Source organism: Mirounga angustirostris, unplaced genomic scaffold, assembly GCF_029215605.1.
Source record: "Mirounga angustirostris isolate CCGP_5_RB_7025 unplaced genomic scaffold, mMirAng1.0.hap1 SCAF_4, whole genome shotgun sequence".
Taxonomy (NCBI): Eukaryota; Metazoa; Chordata; class Mammalia; order Carnivora; family Phocidae; genus Mirounga; species Mirounga angustirostris.
Window position 1 is genome coordinate 86372859 of NW_026991712.1, and position 12940 is coordinate 86385798.

Genomic DNA, 12940 nt, shown 5'->3' on the forward strand with positions numbered 1-12940 from the left:
AGCTCGGGTCATGATCCCAGGGTCTTGGGATCGAGCCCCACATCAGGCTCCCTGCTCAGTGGGGAGCCTGCTTCTCCCTCTCCCTCTACTGCTCCCCCTGCTTGTGCTCTCTCTCTCTGTCAAATAAAATCTTAAAAAAAAAAAAAAATGTTCCAAGGATGGGGGCACCTGGTTGGTGCAGTCTGTTAAGCGTCCTACTCTTGTTTTCTGCTCAGGTGGTGATCTCAGGGTCATGAGATCAAGCCCCATGCCACCCTCCATGCTCAGTGCAGTCTGCTTAAGTTTCTCTCTCCCTCTCCCCATGCCCCTCTCCCCAACTTACTCTCTAAAATAAATAAATCTTCAAAAAAAAAAAGTTCAGAGGATGGAGTGATCTCAGAATTCTTCAGAGCTTAAGTCTCTTAGTAAATATTGGATTAAAATTAAAATTTTGAAGAAACATTAATTAAAGTATCCTCTGAAATACTGTTTTCTTTCACCACCAGAAATTGGGTAAATTTTCCAAAATATGATTGAATTTATAGGACCTCCTATTTATCTCTTTGTCAAGTATTTTTCTAAAAAATTTTCTACAGGAGCAGTTTGCTTTGGTGGACTTCAGCCTTTGCCCCAAAGAATTCTTTCTCAGAGCTTCTGAGGTTTTTTCTATCAGTGAGTAGGTTTGAATCTCATCAGTGTCAACCTGGGTAGATGCATAATTCTTGAATTTTCCAAGCTATAAGGTGGTCTAGCTTTGTAATTCTTTGTGGTGTGTGTTTGTATGTTCACTAGTGCTACATTTTACAACCAAAAATGATAGCTAAAAGCGCTGTTTCCCCAAAGCCTAGCAAGAGACACTTGAAAAAAGTGTGACCCTGTTGAAATAAATTTCAGCAATGTGCATACACTGGTCTCTCTCTTGAGAATTAACAGTGTATGTTAACTTATTAGAAACAGTTGTGGAGGCTGGAAAGGAAGGGTTGAACAGAATATCTATTTGCATTTAGAGAAATAGTACCATAGATCAGATGTTAAGACCTACTAGCTTAAAGTGTTATTTTAAGGATAATTTTGCCTCCTTTCTTTTCCTGCTTTGTCTTGTTTTAAACTATGAATGATTCTGACACTAAAATCTCCCCCTTCCTATTGCCTTTTATTGTGCCATGTTGGATTTGTTTGATGACTGTCCTAGAAACATTTCAGTAATTTGCTCTCTTTATATTGAGAAATAGGTCCAGTATTTTCTATGACATTTAGCCATTGCTTGTTTGGTGTAGATTCCCTTTGGCCTCATATTTTAATGTCTATCTGGTTCCCACTGGAATGAATGAGAATATCCGATTAGCCTACGTTGTTTTTCTTGTAAGGTAGGCAGTTGTTCTTTTTAATTCCTCTAATCTCTGTTTCTACAGGCCTGTCATCTTTACTTCAAAGTGTTACCGGGAACCCAGTCCCAGCCAGTGAAGCTGCATCTCAGAGCACTTCAGCTTCCCCTGCCAACACCACAGTCTCTAGCATAAAAGGAAGAAATCTGCCCTCCAATACCCAATCCTTTATTCCCAAAAGCTTCAATTATTCTCCTAATTCATCAACTTCTGAAGTCTCTTCAACATCAGCCAGCAAGGCCTCAATTGGGCAAAGCCCAGGGCTCCCAAGCACTACTTTTAAGCTACCATCCAACTCTGTTGGGTTTACAGGAACCCACACTACTAACCCTGCTGCCCCACCTACTGAAGTTGCCATGTGCCAATCTTCAGAGATCGCCAAGCCAAAGCTGGAGTCCGAGTCCACCTCTCCAAGCCTGGAAATGAAGATCCACAACTTCTTAAAAGGTAATCCTGGTTTCAGTGGCTTAAACTTAAACATTCCAATCCTGAGCAGCTTGGGGTCCAGTGCTCCAACAGAAAGCCACCCCTCAGACTTCCAGCGTGGCCCTACTAGCACGTCAATCGACAACATTGACGGAACCCCCGTGCGGGACGAAAGGAGTGGGACGCCCACCCAGGATGAGATGATGGACAAGCCCACATCCAGCAGTGTAGACACGATGTCCCTGCTTTCTAAGATCATTAGCCCTGGTTCCTCAACACCCAGCAGTACAAGATCACCACCCCCTGGGAGAGAGGAAAGCTACCCCCGGGAACTCTCCAATTCTGTACCTACATATCGACCTTTTGGCCTGGGCAGTGAATCACCCTATAAGCAGCCTTCTGATGGAATGGAGAGACCATCTTCCCTGATGGACTCTTCGCAGGAAAAGTTCTATCCAGATACTTCTTTCCAGGAAGATGAGGATTACCGAGATTTTGAGTATTCAGGGCCTCCACCCTCTGCCATGATGAACCTAGAGAAGAAGCCAGCCAAGTCTATCCTGAAGTCAAGCAAGCTTTCTGATACCACCGAATACCAGCCAATCCTCTCCAGTTATAGTCACAGGGCCCAAGAATTTGGGGTAAAGTCTGCCTTCCCTCCATCTGTAAGGGCCCTCCTGGACTCTAGTGAGAATTGTGACCGTCTGTCCTCTTCCCCTGGGCTATTTGGTGCCTTCAGCATAAGAGGGAGTGAACCGGGGTCTGACCGGTCACCATCACCGAGTAAGAATGATTCATTTTTCACCCCTGACTCCAACCACAGTAGCTTGTCTCAGTCTACCACTGGGCATCTCGGTTTGCCACAGAAGCAGTACCCAGACCCTCCTCACCCAGTCCCACATCGTTCCCTTTTCTCTCCGCAGAATACCCTTGCCGCTCCCACGGGCCACCCACCCACACCAGGCGTGGAGAAAATCCTGGCCCCCACCATTTCCACCACGTCGACGATTGAGTTTAAGAATATGCTTAAAAACGCCTCCCGAAAGCCCTCAGACGATAAGCATTTTGGCCAGGCACCCAGCAAGGGCACTTCGAGTGATGGTGTCAGTCTCTCAAACCTCGCCCAGCCCAGCTTGACAGCCACTGAGCAGCAGCAGCAAGAAGAGCACTACCGCATAGAAACCCGAGTCTCCTCCTCCTGCTTAGACTTGCCTGATAGCACCGAAGAGAAGGGGGCCCCTATAGAAACCTTGGGTTATCATAATGCATCCAATAGGAGGATGTCAGGGGAGCCGATACAGACCGTAGAGTCCGTCCGAGTTCCTGGGAAGGGAAATAGAGGACACGGGCGTGAGGCTTCAAGGGTGGGTTGGTTTGATCTGAGCACCTCAGGCAGCTCCTTTGACAATGGCCCCTCAAGTGCCTCTGAGTTGGCATCCCTTGGGGGTGGGGGCAGCGGAGGCCTCACTGGCTTTAAAGCGGCACCATACAAGGAACGGGCACCCCAATTTCAGGAAAGTGTCGGCAGCTTCCGTTCCAACAGTTTCAACTCAACATTTGAGCATCATCTCCCCCCGTCCCCCTTGGAACATGGGACACCCTTCCAGAGAGAGCCAGTGGGGCCATCACCTGCCCCACCTGCCCCTCCTAAGGATCATGGTGGTATCTTCTCTCGAGATGCACCCACTCATCTACCCTCTGTGGATCTTTCGAACCCCTTCACAAAGGAGGCGGCCCTGGCCCATGCCGCCCCACCCCCTCCTCCTGGAGAGCACAGCGGAGTTCCTTTCCCCACCCCACCCCCTCCTCCACCCCCTGGGGAACATAGCAGCAGTGGTGGGAGTGGTGTTCCCTTTTCTGCTCCACCTCCTCCTCCACCCCCTGTTGACCACTCTGGGGTTGTACCCTTCCAAGCCCCACCACTGGCAGAGCACGGAGTGGCGGGAGCTGTGGCAGTATTTCCCAAGGACCATAGTTCCCTCCTTCAAGGGACCCTGGCTGAGCATTTTGGGGTGCTCCCAGGACCCAGGGACCATGGGGGCCCCACCCAACGGGACCTCAACGGCCCTGGCCTTAGCCGTGTACGAGAGAGCCTCAGCCTACCCTCCCATTCTCTGGAGCACCTGGGCCCAGCCCATGGAGGAGGAGGTGGGGGAGGCAGCAACAGCAGCAGTGGCCCCCACTTGGGTCCCTCACACAGAGACGCCATCAGCCGGAGTGGTATGATTTTGCGGAATCCCCGGCCAGACTTTCGGCCTAGGGAACCTTTTCTCAGCAGAGACCCGTTCCACAGTCTAAAGAGACCCAGGCCACCTTTTGCTAGGGGCCCTCCGTTCTTTGCACCAAAACGCCCATTCTTCCCTCCCAGGTACTGATGGAAACCAAGGGAAAAGCATTTTGAACAGTCTAGAGAGCATTGGAAGTAGGAGTTTGGTTTATTGTTGTTTTTATTTGTTTTCCTTCCTTTGATTTTTTTTTTTTTTAATGACAAAGGGCCTCCCTTCCAAATTAAAAAGTCATACATGCTTCCATTTCACTATTCCATCCAGTCCTCCTTCCCACTGCACTTACCGACCTTCCCCCAAGCTACTTGTATTTTAAGGGGGGGGGGGGCAAAGAAACACAACCAAAGCCACTTCACTTGGCTGGGGGTTTGAGGGGTGGGGAGGAAAACAAATCTTATTTTACCCCATTTATTGAAGAGTATTATTACATTTGAAATAAAACTTCCATCAGTACAGAGAATAACATGTGCAATGTTGGGATGTTATTTTGGGTTTGGCTTATCACGTAGTCAATGGAAGGACTCCTGTCCCCTTCTCTCTTCCATTAAGTAACTGCTGTGACCAGCGTGGCTCCCTTTCCTGTATGCTCTGTGCTCTGCTGACAAGCCAAAAGATGTTGCAAGGGAAGATAGGTGGGAGACCATGGACCTGTCAAGTTTGTTTGTTTTGTTTTTAAAGACATACTGAAGTTGGGTTCTTTACCTTTCTCTTAAAATCTTAATTAAAAAAAAAAAATCAGCCTCTTCTAAAGAACTATCCGTCATTAACTTTGAGGGAGATACAGATCTCATTCTATCCTAGTAAAAATTACTCCTCTTTATCCTTGGAATGAAAGAGCGGGGACTGGATATAATCTCCAGGTTAAAATAAGGTATAACTCCAATACAGAGTAGAGAAAGGAACCGGTAAGCGGTGCAGTATGACCTGCCCATCCCTCATAAACGAGAATGGGAGACTTTTTGAGGTAGTTTGATATGTCTTGCACCAAGCTCTTGCTTCATGTCTTTCTTGCTTGCTTGACTTTTTCTCCCTCAGTTTTCACTTCTGCTTTGGCTGGAAAGAAAGTCATTACAGGTGACAGTTGATACAAAGACGCAACTAAAATATTATCCCTGTATTTTTTAATGTAAAAGGTAGACATTTTTACCATGGTGCCTCCCTAATGTCAGTGATAATTGTTGGTGGTTTTTAGCAAGGATTAACTACTAGGGAAAGAGAGCTATTGGTCTCTATCTTTCTTTCCTCCTTGCCCTAGTCCTGTATTTAGCCCTGTTCTTGGTATTTCAAAGGAGAGGTTCAATAGTATCTTCAATGCTTTATACCTCTTTAGGTGTGTCTTAATGACAAGTGGGTATCACTATACATATTTTTACAGAGAACCAGGAGGACCTGAGAAATCCAGATTTACCCCATTCTACAGCCAGCACATTTCAAGGCTCAAGCCTTATCCTCACCTTCCACTCCCAATAGGAAATAAAAATTTCTGCCCTTAGTCATTTTACACGAGAAGGGTGGGCTTTCCTTCTCCCCAAACTGAAAGAAAGGCTTCTTTGTATTTCTACAACTAGTACTGGGAAAAAAGACAATCAGTATGCTTTGAGTGTTATAACTTTGTATCTGGGAATACTGAAAAGCAAAGATTGCTTTACTATTATTTTGTGTTATTTAGTGTCTTACCCCAAGGTATACACACTGGTAATCTCCAGCTAGATAAGTAAAAAAATATGTGTTGTGGGTTGGTTTTTTGTTTTTTTGTTTTTTGTTTTTTAGGGAATCCTAGCAAGTTTCGTATTTTCTTCCAAGTGAGCATAGAACTAACTGTAGGAAGTACGGGGATTATTTTGGATTCCTCTTGTGAAATATTAAAGATGGGGGAGAGTGGACAACGTAGTGACAGAAGATGATTCTTTGTGTCAGAATAAACTTGCCTTTCAGATAAAGAGCAGCTTAAACCAGTTGTGCGTCATGGTTTGGGAGTTTTTGTGTAATTTATTCCATGTTATTTATTTGGGCTCACCAGGTGTTCTGTGGTTAGGAGGCTGCAAGTCCTTCAACTTCCTGATGCATTTCTGGTCTTAAGTCAACTGTTCTTTCTTTGACCCTCTCCAGCCTCTCTGCCCTGTAGCTCTCCCCACAAAAATGCATGATACCATGACCTTGTGTGTGGGATGGGGTATATAGTGTAGCAAAGCAAAGAAACAATATAGTTACCTTGAGTCCTGAGACATTTGTTTAGGGGAAAGTGTGATCGAGAGTAAGGGTAAGGGTGGGGGGGGAGGGAGAGTTCTAATTGATTCAAAATTGAAACTTTTTTTGCAGAAATTAAGTGGGATGTTTTTCATTCTAGAAGAAAAGAATGTGAATTCTTTCTGCTGCTCTTGTTTAAGCTAAAAGTAGTGTTTACTTGAAAAGGCTCTCTGACCATTTGATTTTATCAGAAAATGTGGGGATGTCAGGGAAGTGGCTTCCTGAATGTTGGGGCAGGGTAATTGTCCTCAAAAGCATGATGACGAATACATGAAAGGAAGACCTTGTTGTACAGTTTAAAAGATGGACTTTAAAGGGTTGGGGGTTTTTTGCAGGGTGTTTTGCTTTTTAAGCTACAAAATCCTCATTGAGTTTGTTTCGGGATGGAAGTGAGGATTTGTATGTGACTGTCAGCTGTTAACTTTAAGGAAATCTGTCTACAGCAGTAAATGAAGACAACAATGTATATATGTGATATAGTGAAACAAAAAAGACAATTCTGGTATTCATAACATGAAACAAGGGGGTTTTATCCTTTCTGTGTCTGTGATTTAAAACTCCGTGCCCATGCTCTGACTTTTGTATTTCAACCTGAGTTTAAAAATATAATAAACAAAAAAAATTTTTTTTAAGAAAGCATAATATAGTGTGTCTTGGCAAGGACATGATTTATATGAGAGCAGAATATGCGAAGTTGTTACTAAGGTCCTTGGTGCTCACTGTAAAATCACAGACAGAGAATTGGGGGGGGTCGTCATGAATACACTGGTACCACTTAATTCAGTGATAGTAGCAGAAATCAAGTCCTTAAGTACTGTATAAGAGTTTACTCTTCAGTCAGCTTAGATGAGAGCCCTCTCCCCGCTCCCCTCTGCCCTCCCAAAAGATGAGCATAAATAGATTTTGGGTTGATGCCAGGGAAGGTAAAATGATCAGAGAGTAGGACATTTATCCTTTCCGATCCCAGGAATACAATGTTTGTGATATACATGGTACAGCTAACCTATCTAGATAATGTGAATATGCTAGACTTCCTAATTGCAGAATATTCACTATCCTGGAGTTACCGGTTCATGCAGATTTAAGCTTCAGCTGTTAATTGTTTTGAAGCCGCTGTAAATTACTGCTTTTCCCCTTTTTTCCTCCCCCACCCCTTTTTTTTATGGGCGGGGGTGCCTGTTAAGATTAAAATTAGATATGTTGGATGATATTCTCACGTGTTCGGTGTGGAAAACAACAAGTACATGCTTTAGAGGCAACAACAATGAAATCCTTTTGAAATGTGTATTAATATCATTTAATAAAATAACTAGTTCTGAAGGTTTGACATTTTTCTTTGAGATTTGGGGCTTTGACCAAAGGCTCCTGACTTCTGTGGTGAGCGCAACTAGGAGGGAACGTCTCCAGGAGCTGAAACTGCTGCTTTATGGAGCAGGCCTATGGTTGGAAAATCTAAATTTTCTCCAGCAAAGACCCTTCTACATGACTGTGCAGGGCTGAAGGTGAAACCGATGACAGGATGCAGAAAGGAAGCCTGGATATATCTCTGAAGATCTGATTGTATTGGCTTTTGGTCTAAGTGCGAGGGGGATCGAGGGGACTGTGTATGCTCCTGCACATCTCTGAGGCACACCGATACCACAGACCACCCGTCTTGTCCCTTCCTTGTGACCACTTACACTTGCCTCTCTTCCAACCTTTCCTTTTTTTTTTTATCTTTGTTCCCAATAGTGTTTTTGTTTTCCAGTTTAATAAAGTATGGTTTCCTTTGTTGTGTGGTTGACTTTCCCCCTCTCACACTGATCTTACCCAGGTGTCCCCTTTGACTTAAGCATTCAGTGTCACTGAAGGCAATCTGAGCCTCTCAGATCCCCATGACCTTGTGGGTTTTCTCTTTGATCCTTTGTGTAATTCAGTTTTGAAAAGGGATGATGGGTGGGGTGAAGTCAAGATGTTCAAGGAGTGGTTGGTAATGAAGTGGGATATATTGTATGGATAATTATTTGTGTATGTCTTCAAAAAGTTGTACAATTTTTAAGTGAAGCATTTTTAAAGCAAGCATAGAGGGGGCGCCTAGGTGACTCGATTAAGTGTCCAACTCTTGATTTTGGCTCAAGTCATGATCTCAGGTTTGTGAGATGGAGCCCCACATCGGGGTCCACGCTGGGTGTGGAGCCTGCTTAAGATTTTCTCCCCCCCCCCCCCCAAAAAATAGATTTAAAGCAAGCATAGAGTTGGAGGAGGCAGTGTTGGTAGGGTTCCTTCTGGTCAATTCTTTACCCGCATCTACCTTCTTGCTGCATGTTGGCAATCTATCATACATAAGCCACACTTAACCCCCCTGTCTTGCCCCATGCCTTTTTCATACTCCAGTGAAGCTTAATAAATGGAATGTTAGCTTTACGGGGTAAAGAGAGTCACTGCATCCTGACCCCGCCTGGGTCACTGGCAGGGAAGAAGGCTGTAAATAGCAGCCTTCATTACATGAAGCTACATGGATGTGTCACCGGACACTTCAGAAATAGCAGCCTAGGAACACACCCAGTATGTAGGGTGTACAATTGTACTGGCTGCTTATGGAATCTGGCTCACCTTTTTCCCTGTCCCCTCTTGGAACTTTGACTTGCCCAACTGATTTCTTTCTCCATCTCCAAGGAAGCAACAGCTTTTAGACTTCCACATTCGTCTTTCTGGGCATGTTGAAAACGCGTAACTTCATCCCCTGGAATTGTTTTTATTTAAGCCAATCTTGTATAAGAGGGATGAGTTACCCCCTTGTGTATGTAGACAGTAACACAAACACCATCCAAATGGGTTTTGGGGTATTGGGGCGTTTCTCATACTTCTTTATGAGTAACTGTATAGACAAGTCCGGTCAGCTGCTGTTCACAATTGCTGAGTAATAACTCATTGAGGCTGCATAGACAAAGCCACAAGAGATTAACCCGCCAAGTGAGATAGCAGCTCTTAAGTAAACATCCTGTTCTCCCTTCCCCCTTGTAGAAGTAAGGAGAAGCACACATGCTTTAAAGGAAAGGAGCAAGTGCAATGTAAAACTAAGAATCAAATTGCTTCTGACTAACTGGGCCGGGCTGGGGGGCGGGGGGGTGGAGACATTTTATGCTTAGTTACAAGTCTGGGGGAAAGGGCATAAGAGGGCTGATACCTGTTTGATATTGCAGTTACCTTACGGCACTATGATTTTATTTTGTTGTTGTTTTCTCTCCCTTTGTTACACAAGAGTCAAAAGTTGAAAATACAGATGTGGGTGGAGGGGCTAGTGACCAGTACCAACAGAGAAAACAAGTACGGGCTGCAGGGTTTTGTTTGATTCAAAAGGGTGCTGGGTAAACCAGTCTGCCCTGAGTCTGTTGGGTTCATAGCAAATCAGATGTTCCAGCAACTTTACTTTCTTCCTCATCCCCATTCTGTCCCCTCTTTTTGCGAATTACTCAAATCCTTTGCTGCATAATTTGTGGGAAAGAGGAGCTAAGAGAACTTGACACTTTTTGCATTTTCCCTGCCATATTTCAGTTGGAATGGGTAGAAACAAAGGAGATACACAGCGTCCAGTTCCTTGGCTAGGAATCCTTTACACTTAGGTGAAAACAGTTCACATCCTGTATCTTCTAGATAGCCAATCATTGCCAAGGGCAATAGAGCTTAGTAAAGGATTAATTTGAAATCTTGATTATTGGGTAGTGGGCCTTAGTTGTACATTGCCTTCTAGAGATGTATCTAGGTCTTTCACAGTACTTTGCTCTTGCCTTTGTTTTTTACTTCAACATCAACCTAAGCTGACACATTCCAGCACTGGCTCCTGTGTTTGGCCTCACCTGACAAATCAGGGTCATTTAAGGGCGGGGGAATGGAGATGGCTTTGTTTCTCTTCTACAGACTCAAGAGTTGTCTTGGAGAAAGGAAGTCATAGTAGAGATTCTAGGTAAGCCGAAGGCTTTTTCAAAACAGAGTTCAACTCATCCCCATGCCCTGGTAGGAAGCTTCCCCCCCCCCCCCCCTTTTTTTTTTAATCAGCAAATGTGGCTAGACAAAGTTTTTTTGGCATCTTAAAGCAAAGTTAAAAGCTTGGCCCCATCCTACATCTTCATCACTAAGTTGTGGGGGGTTCTGTTTGTTTCGTTTTGTTTTTAAATAAATCTAACCTCCCCACACCTACTGTACTTTTAGCCACTTGGCCAGTTCTCTGGGCTTCAAAAGCATTTGGTGACAATGACAGAAACCTTTCTTTATATATTTTACCCTCTTAAATTTCTCTTTTTTACCTCTGGCAATCTTTACTTCTTAGGTGCAGGGAAATTTTGTGAAGAGCTAAGATAGATTTTGGGTATATGTTGATCCTGATGACAAGTGGAAAAGTACTTTACCTTCAATGGAGAGCATTCTTACATACAGTTTAGGAATATAAAAATAATACCTGTTCAACCAAAGCTTTAGCTAACTTGTGATGTTTATTCTAAAGGTAGAGTAAAGCTGAGAATTTCCCAAAGTGTGACCAATAGTCTAGCTTACCCTTAACTGAGGATTGCCTTTTCTCTGGACTTCTCTGAAATCTGCTGGCATGATTTCCTAAACACTTATTTTTCCTTAACTTTGGTTAGAGAAAATCTGATAAGATACTTCTTTTCTTGGCTTTTTATTAGACCCCTCTTTTCACTCTATATTAAAGGCCTCTTTGGCCCTACAAGTGATGTACCCTGCAGAGAAAAAGGGAGCTCTGCTAACAAACATGATGCATTAGGGCTATTCTGGTTGCTGAAAGGCAGCATGACATAACACAGGCTTTGGATTCAGATGGGCTAGGGCTTGACTTCTCTGAGGATCGTTTTCCATGTTTTAAACAGAGCATAAGAGCTATTACTTGTCAGGGTTGTTCTTGGAATTAAATAAGGGTGTAGCATTTGGCACATAGTAGGTGTTTGGTGATATTCTGGGTGGAGGGTAAGAGCAGTTTTAGGGATAGATGATTCCCAGACAGACTAATGGGTTAAAATTCCCTGAGGCTGAGACATGGTAGTCACAAATCAGAAATTGTAGAACTGGTGATAAATGAATCGGCCCTAGCTGGCTTGCTCTTTGCTTGCTGGCTGGCTTGTTTCCAACAAGAAGAATGGAATAACTCTTGACACTCCTTCCTTCCTCCACTGCAACACAAGTTACATAGGTGATGATGTAGTCATTGATTGATGGGCATCCCATGAGCCCTCAGTCCAGTGCATTGCACAAAGTAAGTCACTACATGTTTGAGGGTTGAGTGCAGGGAGCTGCCATAACAGTGTAGCCTGTTTATTCTACCAACTCTCTACTATCCTTTGGAGTTTTAAGTCAATACAGTGATTGATACATTCTTAATTCAATGATTATTGAGAACCTATCATTTTGTTACCTGTAATATAAACTTCCCATCCCTTTTGGTGCAAAGCCATGGGGAAAGTTCTGCCTGTTGTCACACTTTCTGAATGTCATTTTTAAATCCTGTCTGCCTTTTTCCAACCCTCCAGGCCACCCCTCCCACACACAAGTAATTTTCCTCTTCCACAGTCTTGTCTATTTCTTTTTGTATTTCAGGGTGTCAGGAGATGGAACCAAGATCCAGAGTGGTGCCTGTGATTCAAGTCAACTGCTGCCTGCCCCAGAAAGAACCTCGGGCCTCTGGAAGCCTAGATTAAACAGCTTTCTCTGACAGCACTTCCTCCACAATCCTTGATTCCACTACCGTTGGAAACTTGAGAACCATCTCTTACCATCCCCATCCCCAGGTGAGGGGACGAAGGGGAGTTACTGAGAACCTTACAGCTGCCCCCAAGTCCATTTCTACTCATACTTTACCACAAATGTGACCGTGTTTCAATTTTTACTGTGTAAAATAAATCAAATATACCTAGTCCTCTGTCCTAGATAATGCAGGGAGTGGGAAGAGAAGAGCTAAGGAAGTGGAGAGCTAGGATGGGAATGAGAGGCAAGGTCTTGTGTAGGAAGCACACAGCTAAGATTCTAGGGTCAGGCACCTCTTTCTGAAGTGATGGGGGAGTATATTGGAAGTAAACTATTGCTAGAGAAAGCATGGTGTGATAGGAAAGTGTAAGACTTGGATTCAAAATCTAGCATCAGCACTTACTGTTTTACCTTAAGTCACTTATCTTCGACCTTAAATTCTTACATGTGTAAGATTAAGAGGTCTCTAAGGTCTCTCTCTCTCTCTTTTTTTTTTTTTTAAGATTTTATTTATTTATTTGACAGAGAGAGACACAGTGAGAGAGGGAACACAAGCAGGGGGAGTGGGAGAAGGAGAAGCACGCTTCCCACTAAGCAGGGAGCCCGAGGCGGGACTCAATCCCAGGACCCTGGGATCATGACCTGAGCCGAAGGCAGATGCTTAACGACTGAGCCCCCCAGGCGCCCCTCTAAGGTCTTTCTTAAGCACTAGGACTATGAAGAGATTCCATGAAGTGCCCTCTGCAGATTCTTTGCTCCCGCCCCAACGCTGTTAAATTCATTTATTCTAACAGCTTGTCGCTATTGTAGCCCATTACCGTGTACCACGCACGATTTACATGAAATTAACTTCAACAATTGGGAGTGTTGCTAGTATTATTCCCA

General features: G+C 44.1%; 1 protein-coding gene across 9 annotated transcripts in view; it reads left to right on the forward strand.

Annotated features, from left to right (window-relative positions):
• Positions 1 to 12044, forward strand: part of RPRD2 (regulation of nuclear pre-mRNA domain containing 2) — a 100940-nt gene extending 88896 nt beyond the window's left edge. For 2 of the 9 annotated variants that reach the window (XM_064588458.1, XM_064588459.1), the window contains 2 exons: positions 1392 to 4158; positions 11909 to 12044. In XM_064588458.1, the coding sequence (XP_064444528.1) occupies positions 1392 to 4158; positions 11909 to 12023 (2882 nt within the window). In that variant the 3' untranslated portion in view covers positions 12024 to 12044. Of the gene's footprint in view, positions 1 to 1391; positions 7643 to 11908 lie in introns of those variants that run through there. The other 7 variants (XM_045896720.3, XM_064588462.1, XM_045896721.3 and 4 more) reach the window with 4 other exon arrangements.
• Positions 12045 to 12940: the final 896 nt, after the last annotated feature.